The 25075-nt window shown below is 47.8% G+C and overlaps 1 protein-coding gene across 4 annotated transcripts in view; it reads left to right on the top strand.

Annotated features, from left to right (window-relative positions):
* STK38L (serine/threonine kinase 38 like) overlaps positions 1 to 25075 on the top strand; it is a 177764-nt gene that overhangs the window by 61461 nt on the left and 91228 nt on the right. For all 4 annotated transcript variants that reach the window (XM_038772844.1, XM_038772818.1, XM_038772826.1 and 1 more), the window contains one exon: positions 15700 to 15843. In XM_038772844.1, coding sequence (XP_038628772.1) covers positions 15700 to 15843 — 144 coding nt within the window. The remainder of the gene's footprint in view (positions 1 to 15699; positions 15844 to 25075) is intronic.

The raw sequence follows: 25075 nt of genomic DNA, 5'->3' as shown, positions 1-25075 counted from the left end.
AGTGGTGCGAGAGCGGTGAAGGGAAAGGGGAGCGAGTGAGTTGAGCTGAGTAGAAAGGGTAGAGTTGAGAGCAGTAATCTGGTCATCAAGACTGGGTAGAGAGGAAAGGGAGGCAAGGTGGGGTGTGATGTGCTGAGACTGGGATTCACAGTCTTAATCCCCATTTTAATAGATGCCAACATTTCTTATATCCCCTTTTTGTCTAATTTCATTCATTCATTCATTGTCGTATTTATTGAGCCTTTACTGTGTGCAGAGCACTGCACTAAGCGCTTGGGAAGTACAAGTCGGCAACGTCTAGAGACGGTTCCTACCCAACAACGCGCTCACAGTCTAGAAAGGGGACAACAAAAAGACAACAAAACAAAACATGTAGACAGGTGTCAATGCCGTCAGAATAAATAGAATTACAGCTGTATACACATCATTAATAAAATGAAAAGAGTAATAAATATGTGCAAATATACACACTGTACTGAGCAATTGGGAGAGTACAATGTAGCGATATGACACACACATTCCCTGCCCACAAAGAGCTTGCAGTCTAGAAGGGGAGAGAGACGTGAATATAAATAAATGAAATGACAGATATGGAGATTGGTACTGTAGGGTTGGGGTGGGGGGATGAAGAAAGGGAGCAAGTCGGGGACGCAGAAGGGGGCGGGAGAAGGAGGGCTTAGTCAGGGAAGGCCTCTTGGAGGAGATGGGCCTTCAGTAAGGCTTTGAAAGGCGCGAGAGTCATTGTCTGTGGGCTCTGTGCCGGCCACTGTACTAAGCGTCGGGGCGGATACAAGCCAGTCGGGTTGGACACAGTCCCTGGCTCACGTGGGGCTCACCGTCTCGGTCCCCATTTTGGTGATGAGGGAACTGAGGCCCAGAGAAGTGAAGTGACTTGCTCAAGGTCACACAGAAGACAAATGGCGGCGGCGGAATTAGAACCCGTGACCTCCGCAGTCCCAGGCCCGGGCTCTAGCCACGACACCATGCTGCTTCCAAACTACAGCAGTGCTGTGGGGCTGAGGATGGGCTGAGAAGCAGCGTGGCTCAGTGGAAAGAGCCCGGGCTTTGGAGTCAGAGGTCACGGGTTCAAATTCCGGCTCCGCCAATTGTCAGCTGTGTGACTTTATTTATTATTTATTATTATTATTTATTTATTATAAAAATATATTTATTTATTTATTTTATTTGTACATATTTATTCTATTTGTTTTATTTTGTTAATATGGTTTGTTCTCTGTCTCCCCCTTCTAGACTGTGAGCCCACTGTTGGGTAGGGACCGTCTCTATATGTTGCCAACTTGGACTTCCCAAGCGCTTAGTACAGTGCTCTGCACAAAGTAAGCGCTCAGTAAATGTGATTGAATTAATGAATGAATGACTTTGGGCAAGTCACTTCACTTCTCTGGGCCTCAGTTACCTCATCTGTAAAATGGGGATGAAGACTGTGAGCCCCCCGTGGGACGACCTGATCATCTTGTAGCCTCCCCAGCGCTTAGAACAGTGCTTTGCACATAGTAAGTGCTTAATAAATGCCGTCATTATTATTATTATTATTAAGTGCTTAAAGGTTGCAGATCTCAGGGCATACGTGATGAAGACGGGCGATCGATCTTCTAGACTGTGAGCCCATTGTTGGGTAGGGACTGTCTCTATATGTTGCCGACTTGTACTTCCCAAGCGCTTAGTCCAATGCTCTGCACACAGTAAGCGCTCAGTAAATACAATTGAGTGAATGAATGAACGAATATAGATAGATCTCTGATTAGGTATCGCCACTGATCAGCTCTTTGACTTTGGGCAAGTCACTCGACTTCTCTGGGCCTCAGTTCCCTCATCTGTAAGATGGGGATGAAGACTGTGAGCCCCATGGGGGACAACCTGATTGCCTTGTATTAACTCCAGCACTTGGAACAGTGCTTGGCACATAGTAAGCGCTTAACAAATGCCATCATTATTATTAGTATTGCTGCCAACTTGCACTATATGCTGCCAACTTGTACTTATATGCTGCCAGCTTGTACTTATATGCTGCCAACTTGTACTTCCCAAGCGCTTAGTATGGTGCTCTGCACACAGTAAGCACTCAATAAATATGATTGATTGATTGATTTGAGAAGGGGGGGGCGTTCCAGGCCAGAGGCACGACGTGGGCCAGGGGTCGGCGGTAATCAATCAATCGTATTTATTGAGTGCTTACTGTGTGCAGAGCACTGTACTAAGCGCTTGGGATGTACAAGCTGGCAACATATAGCGACAGTCCCTACCCAACAGTGGGCTCACAGTCTAGAAGGGGAAGACAGAGAACAAAACCAAACATACTAATAAAATAAAATAAATAGAATAGATAGGTACAAGTAAAATAAATAAATAGAGGAATAAATATGTACAAACATATATACATATATACAGGTACTGTGGGGAAGGGAAGGAGGTAAAGCGGGGGGGGATGGAGAGGGGGTCGAGGGGGAGAGGAAGGAAGGGGCAGATCGTGAGCCGACTTTTGGGTAGGGACTGTCTGTATATGTTGCCAACTTGTACTTCCCAAGCGCTTAGTACAGTGCTGTGCACAAAGTAAGTGCTCAATAAATACGATTGATTGATAGTGAGAAGGTTGGCTTTAGGGGAGCGATGCATTTGGGCTTGGCTGTAGTAGGAGAGTGATGAGGTGAGGTATGAGGGGGCAAGGCGGTGGAATACTTTAAAGCCGGCGGTGAGGAGTTTCTGGTTGACGTGGAGATGGATGGGGCAACCACCGGAGGTTCACGAGGAGTGGGGAGACACGGACTGAGCGTTTTGGTAGAAAAATGATCTGGGCAGCAGAGGGAAGTGCGGACTGGAGTGCGGAGAGACGGGAGGCAGGGAGGTCAGCAAGGAGAGACTGATACAGTAATCAAGGAGGGATAGGAGAATCAATCAATCGTATTTATTGAGCGCTTACTATGTGCAGAGCACTGTACTAAGCGCTTGGGAAGTACAAATTGGCAACATATAGAGACAGTCCCTACCCAACAGTGGGCTCACAGTCTAAAAGGGGGAGACAGAGAACAAAACCAAACATACTAACAAAATAAAATAAATAGAATAGATATGTACAAATAAAATAAATAAATAAATAAATAGAGTAAAAAATATGTACAAACATATATACAGGTGCTGTGGGGAAGGGAAGGAGGTAAGATGGGGGGATGGAGAGGGGGAGAGGAAGGAAGGGGCTCAGTCTGGGAAGGCCTCCTGGAGGAGGTGAGCTCTCAGCAGGGCCTTGAAGGGAGGAAGAGAGCTAGCTTGGCGGAGGGGCAGAGGGATTGGGGGCATTCCGGGCCAGGGGGAGGACGTGGGCCGGGGGTCGATGGCGGGACAGGCGAGAACGAGGTATACGGTGAGGAGATTAGCAGCAGAGGAGCGGAGGTTGCGGGCTGGGCTGGAGAAGGAGAGAAGGGAGGGGAGGTAGGAGGGGGCGAGGGGATGGACAGCCTCGAAGCCGAGGGTGAGGAGTTTCTGCCTGATGCGCAGATTGACTGGTAGCCACTGGAGATTTTTGAGGAGGGGAGTGATATGCCCAGAGCGTTTCTGGACAAAGATAATCCGGGCAGCAGCGTGAAGTATGGATTGAAGTGGAGAGAGACACGAGGATGGGAGATCAGGAGAAGTGCTTGGACTGATGTGGTGGCAGTCTGGGTGGAGAGGAAAGGGTGGCTTTTAGCAATGTTGCAAAGGTGGAACTGACGGGATTTAGGGATGGGATGGATATGTGGGTGGACCGAGAGAGGAGGCAAGGATAACACCAGAGTTACGGGCTTGTGAGACAGGACGGATGGTGGGGCCGTCTGCGGTGATGGGAAAGTCAGGGAAAGGGCGGGGTTTGGGTGGGAAAATAAGGAGCTCCGTCTTGGACGTACTAAGTTGGAGGGGACAGGAGGACACCCAAGTAGAGATGTCTTGAAGGCAGGAGGAAAGGTAAGACCGCGGAGAGGGAGAGAGATCGGGGTGGAGATGGAGATTTGGGTGTCATCCAGGGGTCTACAACTCTACTGTGTGTGGTACTCTCCCGAGCGCTTAGTAGAGTGCTATGCACACAGTATGACTGTGAGCCCCATGTGGGAAAGGGACTGGGTCCAACTTAATAATAATAATAATAATAATAATGGCATTTGTTAAGCGCTTACTATGTGTAAAGCACTGTTCTAAGCGCTGGGAAGGCTACATGGTGATCAGGTTGTCCCACGGGGGGCTCATAGTCTTCATCCCCATTTTACAGATGAGGGAACTGAGGCCCAGAGAATTGACTTGCCCAAAGTCACCCAGCTGACAGTTGGCGGAGCCGGGATTTGAACCCATGACCTCTGACTCCAAAGCCCGGGCTGGTTCCACTGAGCCACACTGCGTAATTAATAATGGCATTTATTAAGCACTTACTGTGTGCAAAGCACTGTTCTAAGCACTGGGGTGGTTACAAGATGATCAGATTGTCCCAAGGGGGCTCACAGTCTTAATCCCCATTTTACAGATGAGGTAACTGAGGCCCAGAGACGTTAAATGACTTGCCCAAAGTCACACAGCTGACAAGTGGCGGAGCCGGGATTTGAACCCACGACCTCTGACTCCAAAGCCCGAGCTCTTTCCATTGAGCCATGCTGCTTCACTGCTTCTTTACCTTGTATCTACCCCAGCATTTAGAATAGTGCTTAGCTCATCGTAAGCGCCTCACAAATACCATAATAATGATAATAAGCACTCAGTCGACACCATTGATTGATTTAAGGAAGTAGGGCCAAGTCAGGCCAAGAATTTAAGCAGATTTCTTTTTTTTCTGGTATTTGGTAAGGGCTTACTATGTGTCAAGCACTGTTCTAAACGCTCGGGTAGATTTGGACCGTTCAGGTCAGACCCAGTCCCTGTTCCATTTGGGGCTCACAGTTTCAACAGGAGGGAGAACCGGTATTAATAATAATAGGGACCGTCTCTATATGTTGCCAACTTGTACTTCCCAAGCGCTTAGTACAGTGCTCTGCACACTGTAAACGCTCAATAAATGCATTGAATGAATGAATGAATAATGATGATGGTATTAGTCAAGCACTTTCTGTGTGCCGAGCACTGTTCTAAGCGCTGGGGAGATACAAGGTGATCAGGTTGTCCCACGGGGGGCTCACAGTCTTAACCCCCCATTTTACAGATGAGGTAACTGAGGCACAGAGAAGTGACTTGCCCAACTGAGTCTTAATCCCCATTTTACAGGTGAGGTAGCTGAGGCACAGAGAAGCGAAGTGACTTGCCCAACTGAGTCTTAATCCTCATTTTACAGATGAGGTAATTGAGGCACAGAGAAGCTAAGTGACTTGCCCAACTTAGTCTTAATCCCCATTTTACAGATGAGATAACTAAGGCACAGAGAAGTGAAGTGACTTGCCCAACTGAGTCTTAATCCCCATTTTACAGATGAAGTAACTGAGGCACAGAGAAGCGAAGTGACTTGCCCAGCTGAGTCTTAATCCCCATTTTACAGATGAGGTAACTGAGGCACAGACTTGTCCAACTGATAAGCAGCAGAGCCGGGATTAGGACCCACGATCTCCAACTCCCAAGCCCGGGCTGTCTCCACTGTGAGGAAACCGCGGCCCAGAGAAGCGAAGTAACCTGCCCCGGGTCACACAGCAGACAAGGGGCGGTCCGGGGATTAGAACCCAGGCCCGGGCTCTCTCCTCTAGGCCGCTCTGCTTCCCAAAAGTAGCTATCGAACGAAGTTTCAGCTTCCTTCAAAATGTGGGAAAACAACTGTAGAAGTCAAAGGTCTGAGTTCTAGTCCCGGTTCTACCACCGGTTTAATGTAACACCTCTGGCAAGTTACTTAGCCTCACTGGGCCTTAATTTCCCCATCTATAATAATAATAATAATAATGACATTTCTTAAGCGGCGTGGCTCAGCGGAAAGAACACGGGCTTTGGAGTCAGAGGTCATGGGTTCAGATCCTGGCTCCACCAATTATCATCATCATCAATCGTATTTATTGAGCGCTTACTATGTGCAGAGCACTGTACTAAGCGCTTGGGAAGTACAAATTGGCAACATATAGAGACAGTCCCTACCCAACAGTGGGCTCACAGTCTAAAAGGGGGAGACAGAGACCAAACATACTAACAAAATAAAATAAATAGAATAGATATGTACAAATAAATTAAATAAATAAATAAATAGAGTAAAAAAATATGTACAAACATATATACAGGTGCTGTGGGGAAGGGAGGGAGGTAACAATTGTCAGCTGTGTGACTTGGGCAAGTCACTTAACTTCTCTATGCCTCAGTTCCCTCATCTGTAAAATGGGGATTAAGTCTGTGAGCCCCACGTGGGACAACCTAATCACCTTGTATCCCCCCAGCGCTTAGAACAGTGCTTGGCACATAGTAAGCGCTTAATAAATGCCATCATTATTCCCCTTCCTTCCTCTCCCCCTCGTCCCCCTCTCCATCCCCCCCATCTTGCCTCCTTCCCTTCCCCACAGCACCTGTATATATGTATATATGTTTGTACATATTTATTACTCTTACTTGTACGTATCTATTCTATTTATTTTATTTTGTTAGTATGTTTGGTTTTGTTCTCTGTCTCCCCCTTCTAGACTGTGAGCCCACTGTTGGGTAGGGACCGTCTCTGTATGTTGCCAACTTGTACTTCCCAAGCGCTCTGCACACAGTAAGCGCTCAATAAATATGATTGATTGATTGATTGATTGATTGATTGATTGATAGTCTCAGGGTGTAGGTGGTTTGTATCGGGACGGATACAGCCAGAGGCAAACTTGTGGTCGCCTCCCTTATGCCAGTTGGGTATCGGTGTTTCCAGGGTGTAGAAGACGTCCGATGTGTCGAGTCCTTGCGGCCAGAAGATTTTTCAGCCAAATATGACTCGGTGGTTCAGCTTCGCGTCCCGCACAGACACATAAATCTAATGTCGGCCCGGTCTTTGGAGCCGCCAGAAATAGAAGGGTTTCCATGATGCAAACCGGCGGGGCGGGGGGGTTGATCTTGGGTTGGGTTGAATGGTTCCTTTCCGGGCATTTCCAAGAAACATGGGTGGCACCTTATCTAAACATTTCCATTAATACGGTGAGATCAGCCAAGACCATTTTTAGACAAAATCCCGACGGTGGCGTGGGGTGGATTTTCCAGCCCGGTTGTTTGTATTCGGTCTTTAAAATCCTCGCCTCCCCCGAGCTGACGTTTCAAAGGATAATCAAATCCGGAGGCGGTTTTGGACATCACGGGCCGGAGTTGTTCGTCCGCCGCGGGCCAACAAACCTTCAGAGCTTGTTCTGAGCTTCAGCGCTTAGAACAGTGCTTTGCACCTAGTAAGCGCTTAATAAATGCCGTTATTATTATTTAGAGGGCTAATTCCCCAAGGTGAGACCGGATCAGCAGAGGGGGGGAAAAGCTGTTGGCAAAATGACCTTTTTTCCATTTCATTCCTCCACCTCTGCCACCTGGGACCCCCAGAAGAATATAATAATCAGTAATTGTGGTATTTGCTCTTACTAATAATGATAATTATGAGATTATTATGAGCAGCGACACGGCTCAGTGGAGAGAGCGCGGGCTTTGGAGTCCGAGGTCACGGGTTCGAATCCCGACTCCGCCACATGTCTAATTCTCCAAGGTGAGACCGGATCAGCGGCTGGGGGGAAAGCTGTTGGCAAAATGACCTTTTCTCCATTTCATTCCTCCACCTCTTCCACCTGGGGCCCCCAGAAGAATATCATAATCAGTAATTGCGGTATTTGTTCTTAATAATTATGATAATTATGAGATCATTATGAGAAGCGGCACAGCTCAGTGGAGAGAGCGCGGGCTTTGGAGTCTGAGGTCACGGGTTCAAATCGCGACTTCGCCATATGTCTAATTCTCCAAGGTGAGACCGGATCAGCAGAGGGGGGGAAAAGCTGTTGGCAAAATGACATTTTCTCCATTTCATTCGTCCACCTCTGCCACCTGGGGCCCCCAGAAGAATATAATAATCAGTAATTGCGGTATTTGTTCTAATAATGATAATTATGAGATCATTATGAGAAGTGGTGCGGCTCAGTGGAAAGAGTGTGGGCTTTGGAGTCTGAGGTCACGGGTTCGAATCCCATCTCCGCCACATGTCTAATTCTCCAAGGTGAGACCGGATCAGCAGAGGGGGGGAAAAGCTGTTGGCAAAATGACCTTTTCTCCATTTCATTCCTCCACCTCTGGCACCTGGGGCCCCCAGAAGAATATAATAATCAATAATTGCGGTATTTGTTCTTAATAATAATGATAATTATGAGATCATTATGAGAAGCGGCACGGCTCAGTGGAGAGAGCGCGGGCTTTGGAGTCCGAGGTCGCGGGTTCGAATTCCGACTCCGCCACATGTCTAATTCTCCAAGGTGAGACCGGATCAGCAGAGGGGGGGAAAAGCTGTTGGCAAAAGGACCTTTTCTCCATTTCATTCCTCCACCTCTCCCACCTGGGGCCCACAGAAGAATATCATAATCAGTAATTGCAGTATTTGTTCTTACTAATAATGATAATTATGAGATCATTATGAGAAACGGCACGGCTCAGTGGAGAGAGCGTGGGCTTTGCAGTCTGAGGTCACGGGTTCGAATCCCGACTCCGACGCGTGTCTAATTCTCCAAGGTGAGACCGGATCAGCAGAGGGGGGGAAAAGCTGTTGGCAAAATGACCTTTTCTCCATTTCATTTCTCCACCTCTGCCACCTGAGGCCCCTAAAATAATATAATAATCAGTAATTGTGGTATTTGTTCTTAATAATAATGATAATTATGAGATCATTATGAGAAGCGGCACGGCTCAGTGGAGAGAGCGCAGGCTTTGGAGTCCGAGGTCATGGGTTCGAATTCCGACTCCAACGCGTGTCTAATTCTCCAAGGTGAGACCGGATCAGCAGAGTGGGGGAAAAGCTGTTGGCAAAATGACCTTTTCTGCATTTCATTCCTCCACCTCTGCCACCCGGGGCCCCCAGAAGAATATAATAATCAGTAATTGTGGTATTTGTTCTTACTAATAATGATAATTATGAGATCATTATGAGAAGCAGCGCAGCTCAGTGGAGAGAGCGCGGGCTTTGGAGTCCGAGGTCACAGGTTCGAATTCCGACTCCGCCACATGTCTAATTCTCTAAGGTGAGACCGGATCAGCAGAGGGGGGAAAAGCTGTTGGCAAAATGACATTTTCTCCATTTCATTCGTCCACCTCTGCCACCTGGGGCCCCCAGAAGAATATAATAATCAGTAATTGCGGTATTTGTTCTAATAATGATAATTATGAGATCATTATGAGAAGCGGCACGGCTCAGTGGAGAGAACGTGGGCTTTGGAGTCCGAGGTCACGGGTTTGAATCCCGACTCCGCCACATGTCTAATTCTCCAATGTGAGACCGGATCAGCAGAGGGGGGGAAAAGCTGTTGGCAAAATGACCTTTTCTCCATTTCATTTCTCCACCTCTGCCACCTGGGGCCCCCAGAAGAATATAATAATCAGTAATTGTGGTATTTGCTCTTACTAATAATGATAATTATGAGATTATTATGAGCAGCAGCACAGCTCAGTGGAGAGAGTGTGGGCTTTGGAGTCCGAGGTCATGTGTTCGAATTCCGACTCCGCCACATGTCTAATTCTCCAAGGTGAGACCGGATCAGCGGCGGTGGGGGGGAAAGCTGTTGGCAAAATGACCTTTTCTCCATTTCATTTCTCCACCTCTGCCACCTGGGGCCCCCAGAAGAATATCATAATCAGTAATTGCAGTATTTGTTCTTACCAATAATGATAATTATGAGATTATTATGAGAAGCGGCACAGCTCAGTGGAGAGAGCACGGGCTTTGGAGTCCGAGGTCACGGGTTCGAATCCCAACTCCGCCACATGTCTAATCCTCCAAGGTGAGACCGGATCGGCAGAGGGGGGGGAAAGCTGTTGGCAAAATGACCTTTTCTCCATTTCATTCCTCCACCTCTGCCACCCGGGGCCCCCAGAAGAATATAATAATCAGTAATTGCGGTATTTGTTCTTACTAATAATGATAATTATGAGATCATTATGAGAAGTGGCATGGCTCAGTGGAGAGAGCATGGGCTTTGAAGTCCGAGGTCATGGGTTTGAATCCCGACTCCGCCACATGGCTGCTGGGTGACCTTGGGCAAGTCACTTAATTTTTCTGAGCCTCAGTTACCTCATCTGTAAAATGGGGGATTAAGACTGTGAGCCCCACGTGGAGCAACTTGATCGCCTTGTATCCCCCCAGCGCTTAGAACAATGCTGTGCACATAGTAAGCGCTTAACAAATGCCATCATTATTATTATTATTATAATTGTGGTATTTGTGTAGTGCTTACTATATGCCAGGCATTGTACTAAGCGCTGGGGTAGATCCAAGCTAATCGGGACAGACACGGTCCCCGTCCCATAGGGCTCACAGTCTCGATCCCCATTTTACAGACGAGGCAACTGAGGCACAGAGAAGTGAAGTGACTTGCCCAGGGTCACACAGCGGGCACGTGGTAGAGCCGGAATTAAAACCCAGGTCCTCTGACTCCCAAGCCTGGGCTCTTTCCTATCATAATCATAATAATCAATATGGTATTTGTTAAGCGCTTACTATGTGCCAAGCACTGTTCTAAGCGCTGGGGTAGATACAAGGTGATCAGGTTGTCCCACGTGGGGCTCACAGTCCTAATCCCCATTTTACAGATGAGGGAACTGAGGGCACCGAGCAGTTAAGTTCATTCATTCATGCGTTCATTCAATCGCATTTATTGAGCGCTTCCTGTGTGCAGAGCACTGGGCTAAGCACTTGGGAAGTACAAGTCGGCAACATAGAGAGACAGTCCCCCTACCCAACAGCGGGCTGGCTCACAGTCTAGAAAAGTCACCCAGCTGACAAGTGGCGGAGCAGGATTAGAACCCACTACCTCCGACTCTTAAGACCGTGCTCTTCCTATGCGGCAAACGTTGTCCTATGCACCGGGACACTCAGAAGATCAGCAGCTCAGACCGAATCCTTGTCCCACTCAGGACTCACAAACGAAGTAAGGAGGAGAACAGGCATTGAATCCCCATTTTACAGATGAGGGAACTGAGGCAAAGAGAAGGGAAGGGACTTGCCCGAGGTCCCACAGCAGGATTCAAACCCAGGTCCTCTGATTCCCAGACCCAAGGCTCTTTCTTCTAGACCATGCTACATCATTCATTCATTCAGTCGTATTTATTGAGCGCTTACGGTGTGCAGAGCACTGTTCTAAGCGCTTGGGAAGTCACGTTGGCAACATATAGAGATGGTCCCTCCCCGATAACGGGCTGCTTTGAGAAGGGGACAGGACAGGGGTTGGGAGAGAAGATGAGGAGCTCCGTCTTGGACACGTTGAGGTTTAGATTCATTCATTCAGTCGTATCTATTGAGCACTTACTGTGTGCAGAACACTGTACTAAGCGCTTGGGAAGTACAAGTTGGTCCCTACCCAACGACAATGTGACACCTGCCCACGTGTTTTGTTTGGTTGCCTGTCTCCCCCTTCTAGACCATGAGCCCGCTGTTGGGGAGGGACCGTCTCTATCTGTTACCAACCTGGACTTCCCAAGCGCTTAGTACAGTGCTCTGCGCACAGTAAGCGCTCAATAAATACGATTGAATGAATGAATGAATTAAATAATATTTAATAATAATAATATTAATAATTATTTAATAATAATAAGGGAAGTGACTTGCCAAGGTCACACAGCAGGATTCAAACCCAGGTCCTCTGATTCCCAGACCCAAGGCTCTTTCTTCTAGACCATGCTACATCATTCATTCATTCAGTCGTATTTATTGAGCGCTTACGGTGTGCAGAGCACTGTACTAAGCACTTGGGAAGTACATGACAGCGTATGGAGATGGTCCCTACCCAATAACGGGCTGCTTTGAGACAGGGACAGGACAGGGGTTGGGAGGGAATCAATCAATCAATCGTATTTATTGAGCGCTTACTGTGTGCAGAGCACTGTACTAAGCGCTTGGGAAGCACAAGTTGGCGACACATAGAGACGGTCCCTACCCAGCAGCGGGCTCACAGTCTAGAAGGGGGAGACAGACAACAAAACAAAACATATTAACAAAATAAAATCAATAGGAGCTCCATCTTGGACACGTTGAGTTTTAGATTCATTCATTCAGTCGTATTTATTGAGCACTTGACTGTGTGCAGAACACTGTACTAAGCGCTTGGGAAGTACAAGTTGGTCCCTACCCAACGACAACGTGACACCGGTCCACGTGTTTTGTTTTGTTGTCTGTCTCCCCCTTCTAGACCGTGAGCCCGCTGTTGGGGAGGGACCGTCTCTATCTGTTACCAACTCGGACTTCCCAAGTGCTTAGTCCAGTGCTCTGCACACAGGAAGCACTCATTAAATAATAATTATTTAATAACAATAATATTAATAATTATTTAATAATAATCACGCAGCAGGATTCAAACCCAGGTCCTCTGATTCCCAGACCCAAGGCTCTTTCCCCTAGACCATGCTACATCATTCATTCATTCAGTCGTATTTATTGAGCGCTTACGGTGTGCAGAGCACTGTACTAAGCGCTTGCGAAGTACACGTTGGCAACATATAGAGACGGTCCCTGCCCGATAATGGGCTGCTTTGAGACGGGGACAGGACAGGGGTTGGGAGGGAAGGTGAGGAGCTCCGTCTTGGACACGTTGAGGTTTAGATTCATTCATTCAGTCATATTGAGCACTTACTGTGTGCAGAACACTGTACTAAGCGCTTGGGAAGTACATGTTGGTCCCTACCCAACGATGTGACACCTGTCCACATGTTTTGTTTTGTTGTCTGTCTCCCCCTTCTAGACCGTGAGCCCGCTGTTGGGGAGGGACCGTCTCTAGATGTTGCCAACTTGTCCTTCCCAAGCGCTTAATACAGTGCTCTGCACACAGGAAGCGCTCAATAAATACGATTGAAGGAATTGAATGAATGAACAACGGGCAGCCAGCAGACATCCAGATGGAGATGTCCCGAAGGCAGGAGGAGGTGCGAGCCTGGAGGGAGGGAGAGAGGGCAGGGGCGGAGACGTCCATTTGGGTGTCATCAGCGTAGAGATGATAGTTGAAGCCGTGGGAGCGAATGAGGTCACCGAGGGAGTGAGTGTAAATGGAGAGCAGCAGGGTCCTAATTGCGGCTCTGCCGCTTTCATTCATTCATTCAATCGTATTGATTGAGCGCTCACTGTGTGCAGAGCACTGGACTAAGCTCTTGGGAAGTCCAAGTCGGCAACATATAGAGACAGTCCCTACCCAACAGTGGGCTCACAGTCTAGAAGGGGGAGACAGAGAACAAAACCAAACATATTAACAGAATAAAATAAGTAGAATAAATATGTACAAGTAAAATAAATGAATGAATAGGGTAATAAATCCGTACAAACATATATACATATATGCAGGTGCTGTGGGGAAGGGAAGGAGGTACTTATTTTCGTGTCTGTCTCATTCATTCAATCGCATTTACTGAGCGCTTACTTTGTGCAGAGCACTGTACTAAGCGCTTGGAAAGTCCAAGCTGGCAACATATAGAGACGGTCCCTACCCAACAGTGGGCTCACAGTCTAGAAGGGGGAGACAGGGAACAAAAGAAAACATATTAACAGAATAAAATAAGTAGAATAAATATGTACAAGTAAAATAAATAAATAGAGTAATAAATACGTACAAATGTATATGATGATGATGATGATGGCATTTATTAAGCGCTTACTATGTGCATAGCACTGTTCTAAGCACTGGGGAGGTAACAAGGTGATCAGGTTGTCCCACATGGGGCTCCCAGTCTTAACCCCCATTTTACAGATGAGGTAACTGGGGCACAGAGAAGTGAAGTGACTTGCACAAAGTCACACAGCTGACAAGTGGCGGAGCCGGAATTTGAACCCGTGACCTCTGACTCCAAAGCCTGGGCTCTTTCCACTGAGCCACGCTGCTCTGCTGCTGCTTTGCACATAGTAAGCGCTTAACAAATACCATCATTATTATGTTTACTTGTATTGATGTCTGTGTCCCTCACCCCCGCGCCCCACACTAAGACTGTGAGCTCGTTGTGGGCAGGAATTGCCTCTCTTTATTACTGTATCGTACTTTCCCAAGTCCCTAGTACAGTACTCTGCGCACAGGAGGCGCTCAATAAATACGATCGAATGAATGAATGAATTGTCTGGCTTCATGGAGGCCCACCCTCCTTCTTGATTTCTAATTTGGTAGGATGCAATTCTTGGATTTAATAATAATAATAATAATAATGGCATTTATTAAGCGCTTACTATGTGCAAAGCACTGTTCTAAGCGCTGGGGAGGTTACAAGGTGATCAGGTTGTTCCACATGGGGCTCACAGTCTTCATCTCCATTTTACAGATGAGGTAACTGAGGCACAGAGAAGTGAAGTGACTTGCCCAAAGTCACACAGCTGACAAGTGGCAGAGCTGGGATTTGAACCCAGGAGCTCTGACTCCAAAGCTCGGGCTCTTTCCACTGAACCGCACTGCTTGGTCCCATCCCTACATGGCTCAGTGGAAAGAGCCCGGGCTTTGGAGTTAGAGGTTCAAATCCCGACTCCACCAATTGTCAGCTGTGTGACTTTGGGCAAGTCACGTAATAATAATAATAATAATAATAATAGCATTTATTAGGTGCTTACTATGTGCAAGGCACTGTTCTAAGCGCTGGGGAGGTTGCAAGTTATTGATTAAGCACTTACTAGGTGCCGGGTAAGGTCATCAGGTTGTCCTACGTGGGGCTCACAGTCTTAATCCCCATTTTACAGATGAGGTAACTGAGGCCCAGAGAAGTTAAGTGACTTTCCCAAAGTCACACAGCTGGCAATTGGCGGAGCCAGTATTTGAACGTATGACCTCTGACTCCAAAGCCCAGGCTCTTTCCACTGAGCCATGCTGCTTCTCTGTGCCTCAGTTCTCTCATCTGTAAAATGGGAATGAAGACTGTGAGCCCCCTATGGGACAACCAGATCACCTTGTAACCTCCCCAGCGCTTAGAACAGTGCTTTGCACATAGTAAGCGCTTAATAAATGCCATCATCATTATTATTATTATTATTATTATTAGAAGCAGCGTGGCTCAGTGGAAAGAGCCTAGGCTTGTGAGTCAGAGGTCATGGGTTCAAATTCCAGCTCTGCCACTTGTCAGCTGTGTGACTTTGGGCAAGTCACTTCAATCAATCAATCAATCATATTTATTGAGCACTGACTGTGTGCAGAGCATTGTACTAAGCGCTTGGGAAGTACAAGTTGGCAACATATAGAGACAGTCCCTACCCACCAGTGGGCTCACTTCACTTCTCTGGGCCTCAGTTTCCTCATCTGTAAAATGGGGATGAAGACCGTGAGCCCCACGTGGGACCACCTGATCACCTTGTAACCTCGCAAGCGCTTGGAACAGTGCTCTGCACATAGCAAGCGCTTAATAAATGCCATCGTCATCATTATTATTATTATTATCCCGGACAGTTTTTGTGTTTGGGGGTTTCTTTTTTTCCTCCCCCTTCCCCTTGGGATTGCCATCCCTTCTGAGCGGTTGGGAAGAATGCAAAGTTTTTCCGTTGGTTGTATTTTTTTTCCCCCCCTCTTTCCGTGGAGTAATTTATCTTCCGGGGGGGGGTGTCTCTTTTAGGCTGGTTACCATGGCGATGACCGCCGGGACCACAGCCCCCTTCCCCATGAGCAGCCACACCCGGGAGAGAGTGACGGTGGCCAAGCTGACGTTAGAGAACTTCTACAGCAATCTCATCCTGCAGCACGAGGAGAGAGAGACCAGGTACGGTGCCCACCGGTGCCCACCGCCGCCGCCGCTGTCCCCTCCTTCCCTCTGGGCCCTCCGTGGCCGTGCCCGGCGTCCCGCCACGTTTCCTGGGCCGCCTGGCAACTCCCTCACTCGTCTGATGGAGTTTCCGGATGCCCTCCCTGGAGCCGGGCCCCTCCGTAGCCGTTGGGCATTTATTTGCCAAGTACCCACTTTGTGCCAGGCTCTGGGGTCGATATACATTAATTCGGTTGGACAAAGCCCCTGCCGCACGTGGGGCTCGCGGTCTTAAACCCCGTTTTACAAATGAGGTAACTGAGGTAACAGAGAATAATAGTAATCATGGTTGTGGTATTGATTAAGCACTTACTTGGTGCCAGGCAAGGTGATCAGGCTGTCCCACCTTGGGCTCACAGTCTTAATCCCCATTTTACAGATGAGGTAACTGAGGTAACAGAGAATAATAGTAATCATAATTGTGGTATCGGTTGAGCGCTTACTAGGTGCCGGACAAGGTCATCAGGTTGTCCCACATGGGGGTCACAGTCTTAATCCCCGTTTTACAAATGAGGTTAACTGAGGTAACAGGGAATAATGGTAATCATAATTGTGGTATCAGTTGAGCGCTCACTAGGTGCCGGGTAAGGTCATCAGGTTGTCCTACGTGGGGCTCACAGTCTTAATCTTCATTTTACAAATGAGGTAACTGAGGCCCAGAGAATAATAGTAATCGTAATTGTGGTATAGGTTAAGCGCTTACTAGGTGCCGGGCAAGGTGATCAGGTTGTCCCACGTGGGGCTCACAGTCTTAATCCCCATTTTACAGATGAGGTGACTGAGGCCCAGAGAATAATAGTAATCATAATTGTGGTATCGGTTAAGCGTTTACTAGGTGCCGGACAAGGTCATCAGGTTGTCCCACGTGGGGCTCACAGTCTTAATCCCCATTTTACAAATGAGGCAACTGAGGTAACAGAGAATAATAGTAATCATAATTGTGGTATCGGTTAAGCGCTTACTAGGTGCCGGGCAAGGTGATCAGGTTGTCATTCATTCATTCATTCATTCAATCATATTTATTGAGCGCTTACCGTGTGCAGAGTACTGTACTAAACGCTTGGGAAGTACAGGTTGGCAACATATAGAGACGGTCCCACTTTGTGTCAGGCTCTGGGGTCGATATACATTAATTCGGTTGGACAAAGTCCCTGCCGCACGTGGGGCTCGTGGTCTTAAACCCCGTTTTACAAATGAGGTAACCGAGGTAACGGAATAATAGTAATCAGAATTGTGGTATCGGTTGAGCGCTTACTAGGTGCCGGGCAAGGTCATCAGGTTGTCCCACGTGGGGCTCACAGTCTTAATCCCCATTTGACAGGTGAGGTGACTGAGGTAACAGAGAATAATAGTAATCATAATTGTGGTATTGAGTAAGCACTTACTAGGTGCCGGGCAAGGTCATCAGGTTGTCCCAGGTGGGGCTCACAGTCTTAATCCCCATTTGACAGGTGAGGTGACTGAGGTAACAGAGAATAATAGTAATCGTAATTGTGGTATCGGTTGAGTGCTTACTAGGTGCCGGGCAACGTCATCAGGTTGTCCCACGTGGGGTCTTAATCCCCATTTTACAAATGAGGTAACTGAGGTAACAGGGAATAATAGCAATCATAATTGTGGTATTGGTTGAGCGCTTACTAGGTGCCGGGCAAGGTGATCAGGTTGTCATTCATTCAATCATATTTATTGAGCGCTTACCGTGTGCAGAGCACTGTACTAAACGCTTGGGAAGTACAGGTTGGCAACATATAGAGACGGTCCCACTTTGTGCCAGGCTCTGGGGTCGATATACATTAATTCGGTTGGACAATGTCCCTGCCGCACGTGGGGCTCGCGGTCTTAAACCCCATTTTACAAATGAGGTAACTGAGGTAACGGAATAATAGTAATCAGAATTGTGGTAGCGGTTGAGCGCTTACTAGGTGCCGGGCAAGATCATCAGGTTGTCCCACGTGGGGCTCACAGTCTTAATCCCCATTTGACAGATGAGGTGACTGAGGTAACAGAGAATAATAGTAATCGTAATTGTGGTATTGATTAAGCACTTACTAGGTGCCGGGCAAGGTCATCAGGTTGTCCCAGGTGGGGCTCACAGTCTTAATCCCCATTTGACAGGTGAGGTGACTGAGGTAACAGAGAATAATAGTAATCGTAATTGTGGTATCGGTTGAGCGCTTACTAGGTGCCGGGCAACGTCATCAGGTTGTCCCACGTGGGGTCTTAATCCCCATTTTACAAATGAGGTAACTGAGGTAACAGGGAATAATAGCAATCATAATTGTGGTATTGGTTGAGCGCTTACTAGGTGCCGGGCAAGGTGATCAGGTTGTCATTCATTCAATCATATTTATTGAGCGCTTACCGTGTGCAGAGCACTGTACTAAACGCTTGGGAAGTACAGGTTGGCAACATATAGAGACGGTCCCACTTTGTGCCAGGCTCTGGGGTCGATATACATTAATTCGGTTGGACAATGTCCCTGCCGCACGTGGGGCTCGCGGTCTTAAACCCCATTTTACAAATGAGGTAACTGAGGTAACGGAATAATAGTAATCAGAATTGTGGTAGCGGTTGAGCGCTTACTAGGTGCCGGGCAAGATCATCAGGTTGTCCCACGTGGGGCTCACAGTCTTAATCCCCATTTGACAGATGAGGTGACTGAGGTAACAGAGAATAATAGTAATCATAATTGTGGTATTGAGTAAGCACTTACTAGGTGCCGGGCAAGGTCATCAGGTTGTCCCAGGTGGGGCTCACAGTCTTAATCCCCATTTGACAGGTGAGGTGACTGAGGTAACAGAGAATAATAGTAATCGTAATTGTGGTATCGGTTGAGCGCTTACTAGGTGCCGGGCAACGTCATCAGGTTGTCCCACGTGGGGTCTTAATCCCCATTTTACAAATGAGATAACTGAGGTAACAGGGAATAATAGCAATCATAATTGTGGTATTGGTTGAGCGCTTACTAGGTGCCGGGCAAGGTGATCAGGTTGTCATTCATTCAATCATATTTATTGAGCGCTTACCGTGTGCAGAGCACTGTACTAAACGCTTGGGAAGTACAGGTTGGCAACATATAGAGACGGTCCCACTTTGTGCCAGGCTCTGGGGTCGATATACATTAATTCGGTTGGACAATGTCCCTGCCGCACGTGGGGCTCGCGGTCTTAAACCCCATTTTACAAATGAGGTAACTGAGGTAACAGGGAATAATAGTAATCAGAATTGTGGTAGCGGTTGAGCGCTTACTAGGTGCCGGGCAAGATCATCAGGTTGTCCCACGTGGGGCTCACAGTCTTAATCCCCATTTGACAGATGAGGTGACTGAGGTAACAGAGAATAATAGTAATCGTAATTGTGGTATTGATTAAGCACTTACTAGGTGCCGGGCAAGGTCATCAGGTTGTCCCAGGTGGGGCTCACAGTCTTAATCCCCATTTGACAGGTGAGGTGACTGAGGTAACAGAGAATAATAGTAATCGTAATTGTGGTATCGGTTGAGCGCTTACTAAGTGCCGGGCAACGTCATCAGGTTGTCCCACGTGGGGTCTTAATCCCCATTTTACAAATGAGGTAACTGAGGTAACAGGGAATAATAGTAATCATAATTGTGGTATCGGTTGAGCGCTTACTAGGTGCCGGGCAAGGTGATCAGGTTGTCCCACGTGGGGCTCACAGTCTTAATCCCCATTTTACATATAATGCGGTGACTGAAGCCCAGAGAATAACAGTAATCATAATTGTGGTATCGGTTGACTGCTTACTAGGTGCCGGGCAAGGTCATCAGGTTGTCCCACGTGGGGCTCACAGTCTTAATCCCCATTTTACAAATGAGGTAACTGAGGCCCAGAGAAAAATAGGAATCATAATTGTGCTATCGGTTAAGCGCTTACTAGGTGCCGGGCAAGGTCATCAGGTTGTCCCATGTGGGGCTCACAGTCTTAATCCCCATTTTACAGATGAGGTGACTGAGGTAACAGAGAATAATAGTAGTCATAATTGTGGTATCAGTTGAGCGCTTACTAGGTGCCGGGCAAGGTCATCAGGTTGTCCCACGTGGGGCTCACAGTCTTAATCCCCATTTGACAGATGAGGGAACTGAGGTAACAGAGAATAATAGTAATCATAATTGTGGTATAGGTTAAGCGCTTACTAGGTGCAGGGCAAGGTCTTCAGGTTGTCCCACATGGGGCTCACAGTCTTAATCCCCATTTTACATATAATGAGGTGACTGAAGCCCAGAGAATAATAGTAATCATAACTGTGGTATCGATTAAGCGCTTACTAGGTGCCGGACAAGGTCATCAGGTTGTCCCACGTGGGGCTCACAGTCTTAATCCCCATTTTACTGATGAGATAACTGAGGCCCAGGGAATAGTAGTAATCATAATTATGGTATCAGTTAAGCGCTTACTAGGTGCCGGGCACTGTACTAAGCGCGGGAGATGGATACAAGCCAGACGGGTTGGACACAGTCTCTATCCTGAATGGGGCTCACGGTATTAATCCCCATTTGACAGATGAGGTAACTAATAATAATAGTAATGATGAAGTTTTTGTTAAGCGCTTACTATGTGCCAAGCACTGTTCTAAGCACTGGCGTAGATACAAGGTGATCAGGTTGTCCCACATGGGACTCACAGTCTTAATCCCCATTTTACAGGTGAGGTAGCTGAGGTAACAGAGAATAATAGTAATCATAATTGTGGTATCAGTTAAGTGCTTACTAGGTGCCGGCCACTGTACTAAGCGTGGGGAATGGATACAAGCCAGACGGGTTGGGCACAGTCTGTATCCTGCGTGGGGCTCACGGTATTAATCCCCATTTTACAAATGAGGTAGCTGAGGTAACAGAGAATAATAGTAAATCATAATTGTGGTATCAGTTAAGCGCTTACTAGGTGCCGGGCACTGTACTAAGTGCGGGGGGTAGATACAAGCCAATCGGGTTGGATACAGTCTCTATCCTGCGTGGGGCTCACGGTATTAATCCCCATTTTACAAATGAGGTAGCTGAGGTAACAGAGAATAATAGTAATCATAATTATGGTATCACTTAAGCGCTTACTAAGTGCCGGGCACTGTACTAAGCGCCGGGGGTGGATACAGGCCAATCGGTTCAGACACAGTCTCTATCCTGCGTGGGGCTCACGGTATTAATCCCCATTTGACAGATGAGGTAACTAATAATAATAGTAATGATGATGTTTTTTGTTGAGCGCTTAGTATGTGCCAAGCACTGTTCTAAGCGCTGGGTTAGATCCAAGGTGATCAGGTTGTCCCACGGGGGGGCTCACAGTCTTAATCCCATATTACAGATGAGGTAACTGAGGCACAGAGAAGTGATCTGACTTGCTCAGCGTTCCACAGCAGACAAGTGGCAGAGCAGGGATTAGGCGCCCAGGCTGTAGCCACTACGCCTTGTTGCTAAGCACTTACCTTGGGCCAAGCGCTGGGGTAATAATAATTAATAATAATGGCATTTATTAAGCGCTTACTATGTGCAAAGCACTGTTCTAAGCGCTGGGGAGGTTACAAGGTTGTCCCACGGGGGGCTCACAGTCTTCATCCCCATTTTACAGATGAGGGAACTGAGGCACAGAGAAGCGAAGTGACTTGCCCAAAGTCACCCAGCGGAGCCGGGATTCGAACCCATGACCTCCGACTCCAAAGCCCGGGCTCTTTCCGCCGAGCCACGCTGCTTCTCATATAAAGAGATATAAATTAATTTGTTTGGACACAGTCCATGTCCCAAACGGGGCCCATGGATGAGGGAATTGAGGGAATTTATCAATTATTAATTGATAAATAATTAATCCATTATTATTAATAAAGTAATAAATGCCATTATTATTATTAATTGAGGCCCATCATCATCATCATCAATCGTATTTATTGAGCGCTTACTATGTGCAGAGCACTGTACTAAGCGCTTGGGAAGTCCAAGTTGGCAACATATAGAGACCGTCTCTACCCAACAGTGGGCTCCCAGTCTAAAAGGGGGAGACAGAGAACAAACCAAACATACTAACAAAATAAAATAAATAGACTAGATATGTACAAATAAAATAAATAAATTAAATAAATAATTAAGAGAATTAAGAGGCCCAGAGAATAAGAGTTGTAATAATTGTGGTATTTGTGCCAGGCACTGTACTAAGCGCCGAGGTGGATACAAGCAAATCGGGTTGGACACAGTGTCTGTCCCGCATGGGGCTCACAGTCTTAGTCCCCCATTTGACAGATGAGGGAACTGAGGCCCAGAGAAGTGAAGTGACTTGTCCAAGGTCACCCAGCAGACAAGTGGTGGAGCCAGGGTGAGAACCCAGGTCCTTCTGACTTTCCGGCCTGGGCTCCGTCTGGTAGGTCGCACCCCGTCATTTTGCCTGGAGGCAGATTCATTCATTCAGTCGTATTTATTGAGCGCTTCCTGTGTGCAGAGCACTGTACTGAGCGCTTGGGAAGCCCAAGTTGGATGCTCTGCAGACGCTCTGAACGGGAAGCTTTCTTTCTGGGAAGAGTGTGGTGGGTTTTTGAATCAAGAAAGCGGAGCGGCCTAGTGGAAAGCGCACAGCCCAGGGAGTAAAAGGACCTGGGTTCTAGTTCCGGCTCTGCCACTGGCCTGCTGGGTGATCTCGAGCAAGTCACTTATAATAATAATAATAATGGCATTTATTAAGCGCTTACTATGGTTACAAGGTGATCAGGTTGTCCCATGTGGGGCTCACAGTCTTCACCCCCATTTTACAGATGAGGTAACTGAGGCCCAGAGAAGTGAAGTGACTTGCCCAAAGTCACACAGCTGACAATTGGCAGAGCCGGGATTTGAACCCATGACCTCTGACTCTAAAGCCCGTGCTCTTTCCACTGAGCCATGCGACTGAAGCCCAGAGAATAATAGTAATCATAATTGCGATATCGATTAAGCGCTTACTAGGTGCTGGGCAAGGTCATCAGGTTGTCCCATGTGGGGCTCACAGTCTTAATCCCCATTTTACAGATGAGGGAACTGAGGCCCAGAGAAGATAAGTGACTTGCCCAAAGGCACACAGCTGACAATTGGCAGAGCCGGGATTTGAACCCACGACCTCTGACTCCAAAGCCCGGGCTCTTTCCACTGAGCCACGCTGCCAGTCCCTGTCCCACGTGGGGCTCACAGTCTTAGTCCCCCATTTGACAGATGAGGGAACTGAGGCCCAGAGAAGTGAAGTGACTTGGCCAAGGTCACCCAGCAGACAAGCGGTGGAGCCAGGGTGAGAACCCAGGTCCTTCTGACTCTCCGGCCTGGGCTCCGTCTGGTAGGTCGCACCACTTCATTTTGCCTGGAGGCAGATTCATTCATTCAGTCGTATTTATTGAGCGCTTCCTGTGTGCAGAGCACTGTACTGAGCGCTTGGGAAGCCCAAGTTGGATGCTCTGCAGATGCTCTGAATGGGAAGCTTTCCTTCCGGGAAGAGTACGGTGGGTTTTTGAATCAAGAAAGCGGAGTGGCCTAGTGGAAAGCGCACAGCCCAGGGAGTAAAAGGACCTGGGTTCTAGTCCCGGCTCTGCCACTGGCCTGCTGGGTGATCTCAGGCAAGTCACTTGACCTCTCTGTGCCTCAGTTTCCTCTTCGGTAGAAAGGCGATCCCTCCCCTTTAGACTGGGAGCCCCATGTGGGACAGGGACTGTGTCCAACCTGCTGATCTTGTGTTTGCCCCGATGTTTCGTACAGTGCTTGGCACAGAGTAAGCAGCGGGGCTTCATTCATTCAGTCATATTTATTGAGCGCTTCCTGTGTGCAGAGCACTGTACTGAGCGCTTGGGAAGCCCAAGTTGGATGCCCTGCGGATGCTCTGAACGGGAAGCTTTCCTTCCAGGAAGAGTACGGTGGGTTTTTGAATCAAGAAAGCAGAGCGGCCCAGTGGAAAGCACACAGGCCAGGGAGTAAAAGGACCTGGGTTCTAGTCCCGGCTCTGCCACTGGCCTGCTGGATGATCTCAGGCAAGTCACTTGACCTCTCTGTGCCTCAGTTTCCTCTTCGGTTGAAAGGCGATCCCTCCCCTTTAGACTGGGAGCCCCATGTGGGACAGGGACTGTGTCCAACCTGCTAATCTTGTGTTTGCCCCGATGTTTCGCACAGTGCTTGGCACAGAGTAAGCAGCGGGGCTTCATTCATTCAGTCGTATTTATTGAGCGCTTCCTGTGTGCAGAGCACTGGACTGAGCGCTTGGGAAGCCCAAGTTGGATGCTCTGCAGAGAAGCAGCATGGCTCAATGGAAAGAGCCCGGGCTTTGGAGTCCGAGGTCATGGGTTCGAATCCCAGCTCCGCCACATGTCTGCTGTGTGACCTTGGGCAAGTCACTTAACTTCTCTGAGCCTCAGTTACCTCATCTGTAAAATGGGGATTAAGACTGTGAGCCCCACGTGGGACAACTTGATCACCTTGTATCCCCCCCAGTGCTTAGAACAGTGCTCTGCACATAGCGCTTAAAAAAAGATGCCATCTGCAGATGCTTTGAACGGGAAGCTTTCCTTCTGGGAAGAGTACGGTGGGTTTTTGAATCAAGAAAGCAGAGCGGCCTAGTGGAAAGCGCGCTTACTGGGTGCAGAGCACTGTACTAAGCGCTTGGGAAGTACAAGTTGGCAACATCTAGAGACGGTCCCTACCCAACAGCAGGGTCACAGTCTAGAAGGGGGAGGCAGACAACAAAACAAAACATATTAACAAAATAAAATAAATAGAATAGTAAATATGTAGAAGAAAGAGTCAGAAGGACCTGACTTCTAATCCCGGCTCTACCACACATCTGCTGTGTGACCTTGAGCAAGTCACTCAACTTCTCTGAGCCTCAGTTACCTCATCTGTAAAATGGGGATTAAGACTGTGAGCCCCACGTGGGACAACCTGATCACTTTGTATCCCCCAAGTGCTTAGAACAGTGCTTTGCACATAGTAAGTGCTTAACAAATTCCAACATTATTATTATTGTTATTATTCTCTGGGCCTCAGTTCCCTCATCTGTGAAATGGGGATGAAGACCGTGAGCCCCATGGGGGACAGGGACTGGGTCCAACATGATGACCTTGGATAGAGAAGCAGCGTGGCTCAGTGGAAAGAACACGGGCTTTGGAGTCAGAGGTCATGGGTTCAAATCCCGACTCTGCCACATGCCTGCTGTGTGACCTTGGGCAAGTCACTTAACTTCCC

The sequence above is a fragment of the Tachyglossus aculeatus genome, chromosome 2 (assembly GCF_015852505.1).
Source record: "Tachyglossus aculeatus isolate mTacAcu1 chromosome 2, mTacAcu1.pri, whole genome shotgun sequence".
Classification (NCBI taxonomy): domain Eukaryota; kingdom Metazoa; phylum Chordata; class Mammalia; order Monotremata; family Tachyglossidae; genus Tachyglossus; species Tachyglossus aculeatus.
This window is presented reverse-complemented; position numbering and strand designations above follow the sequence as displayed.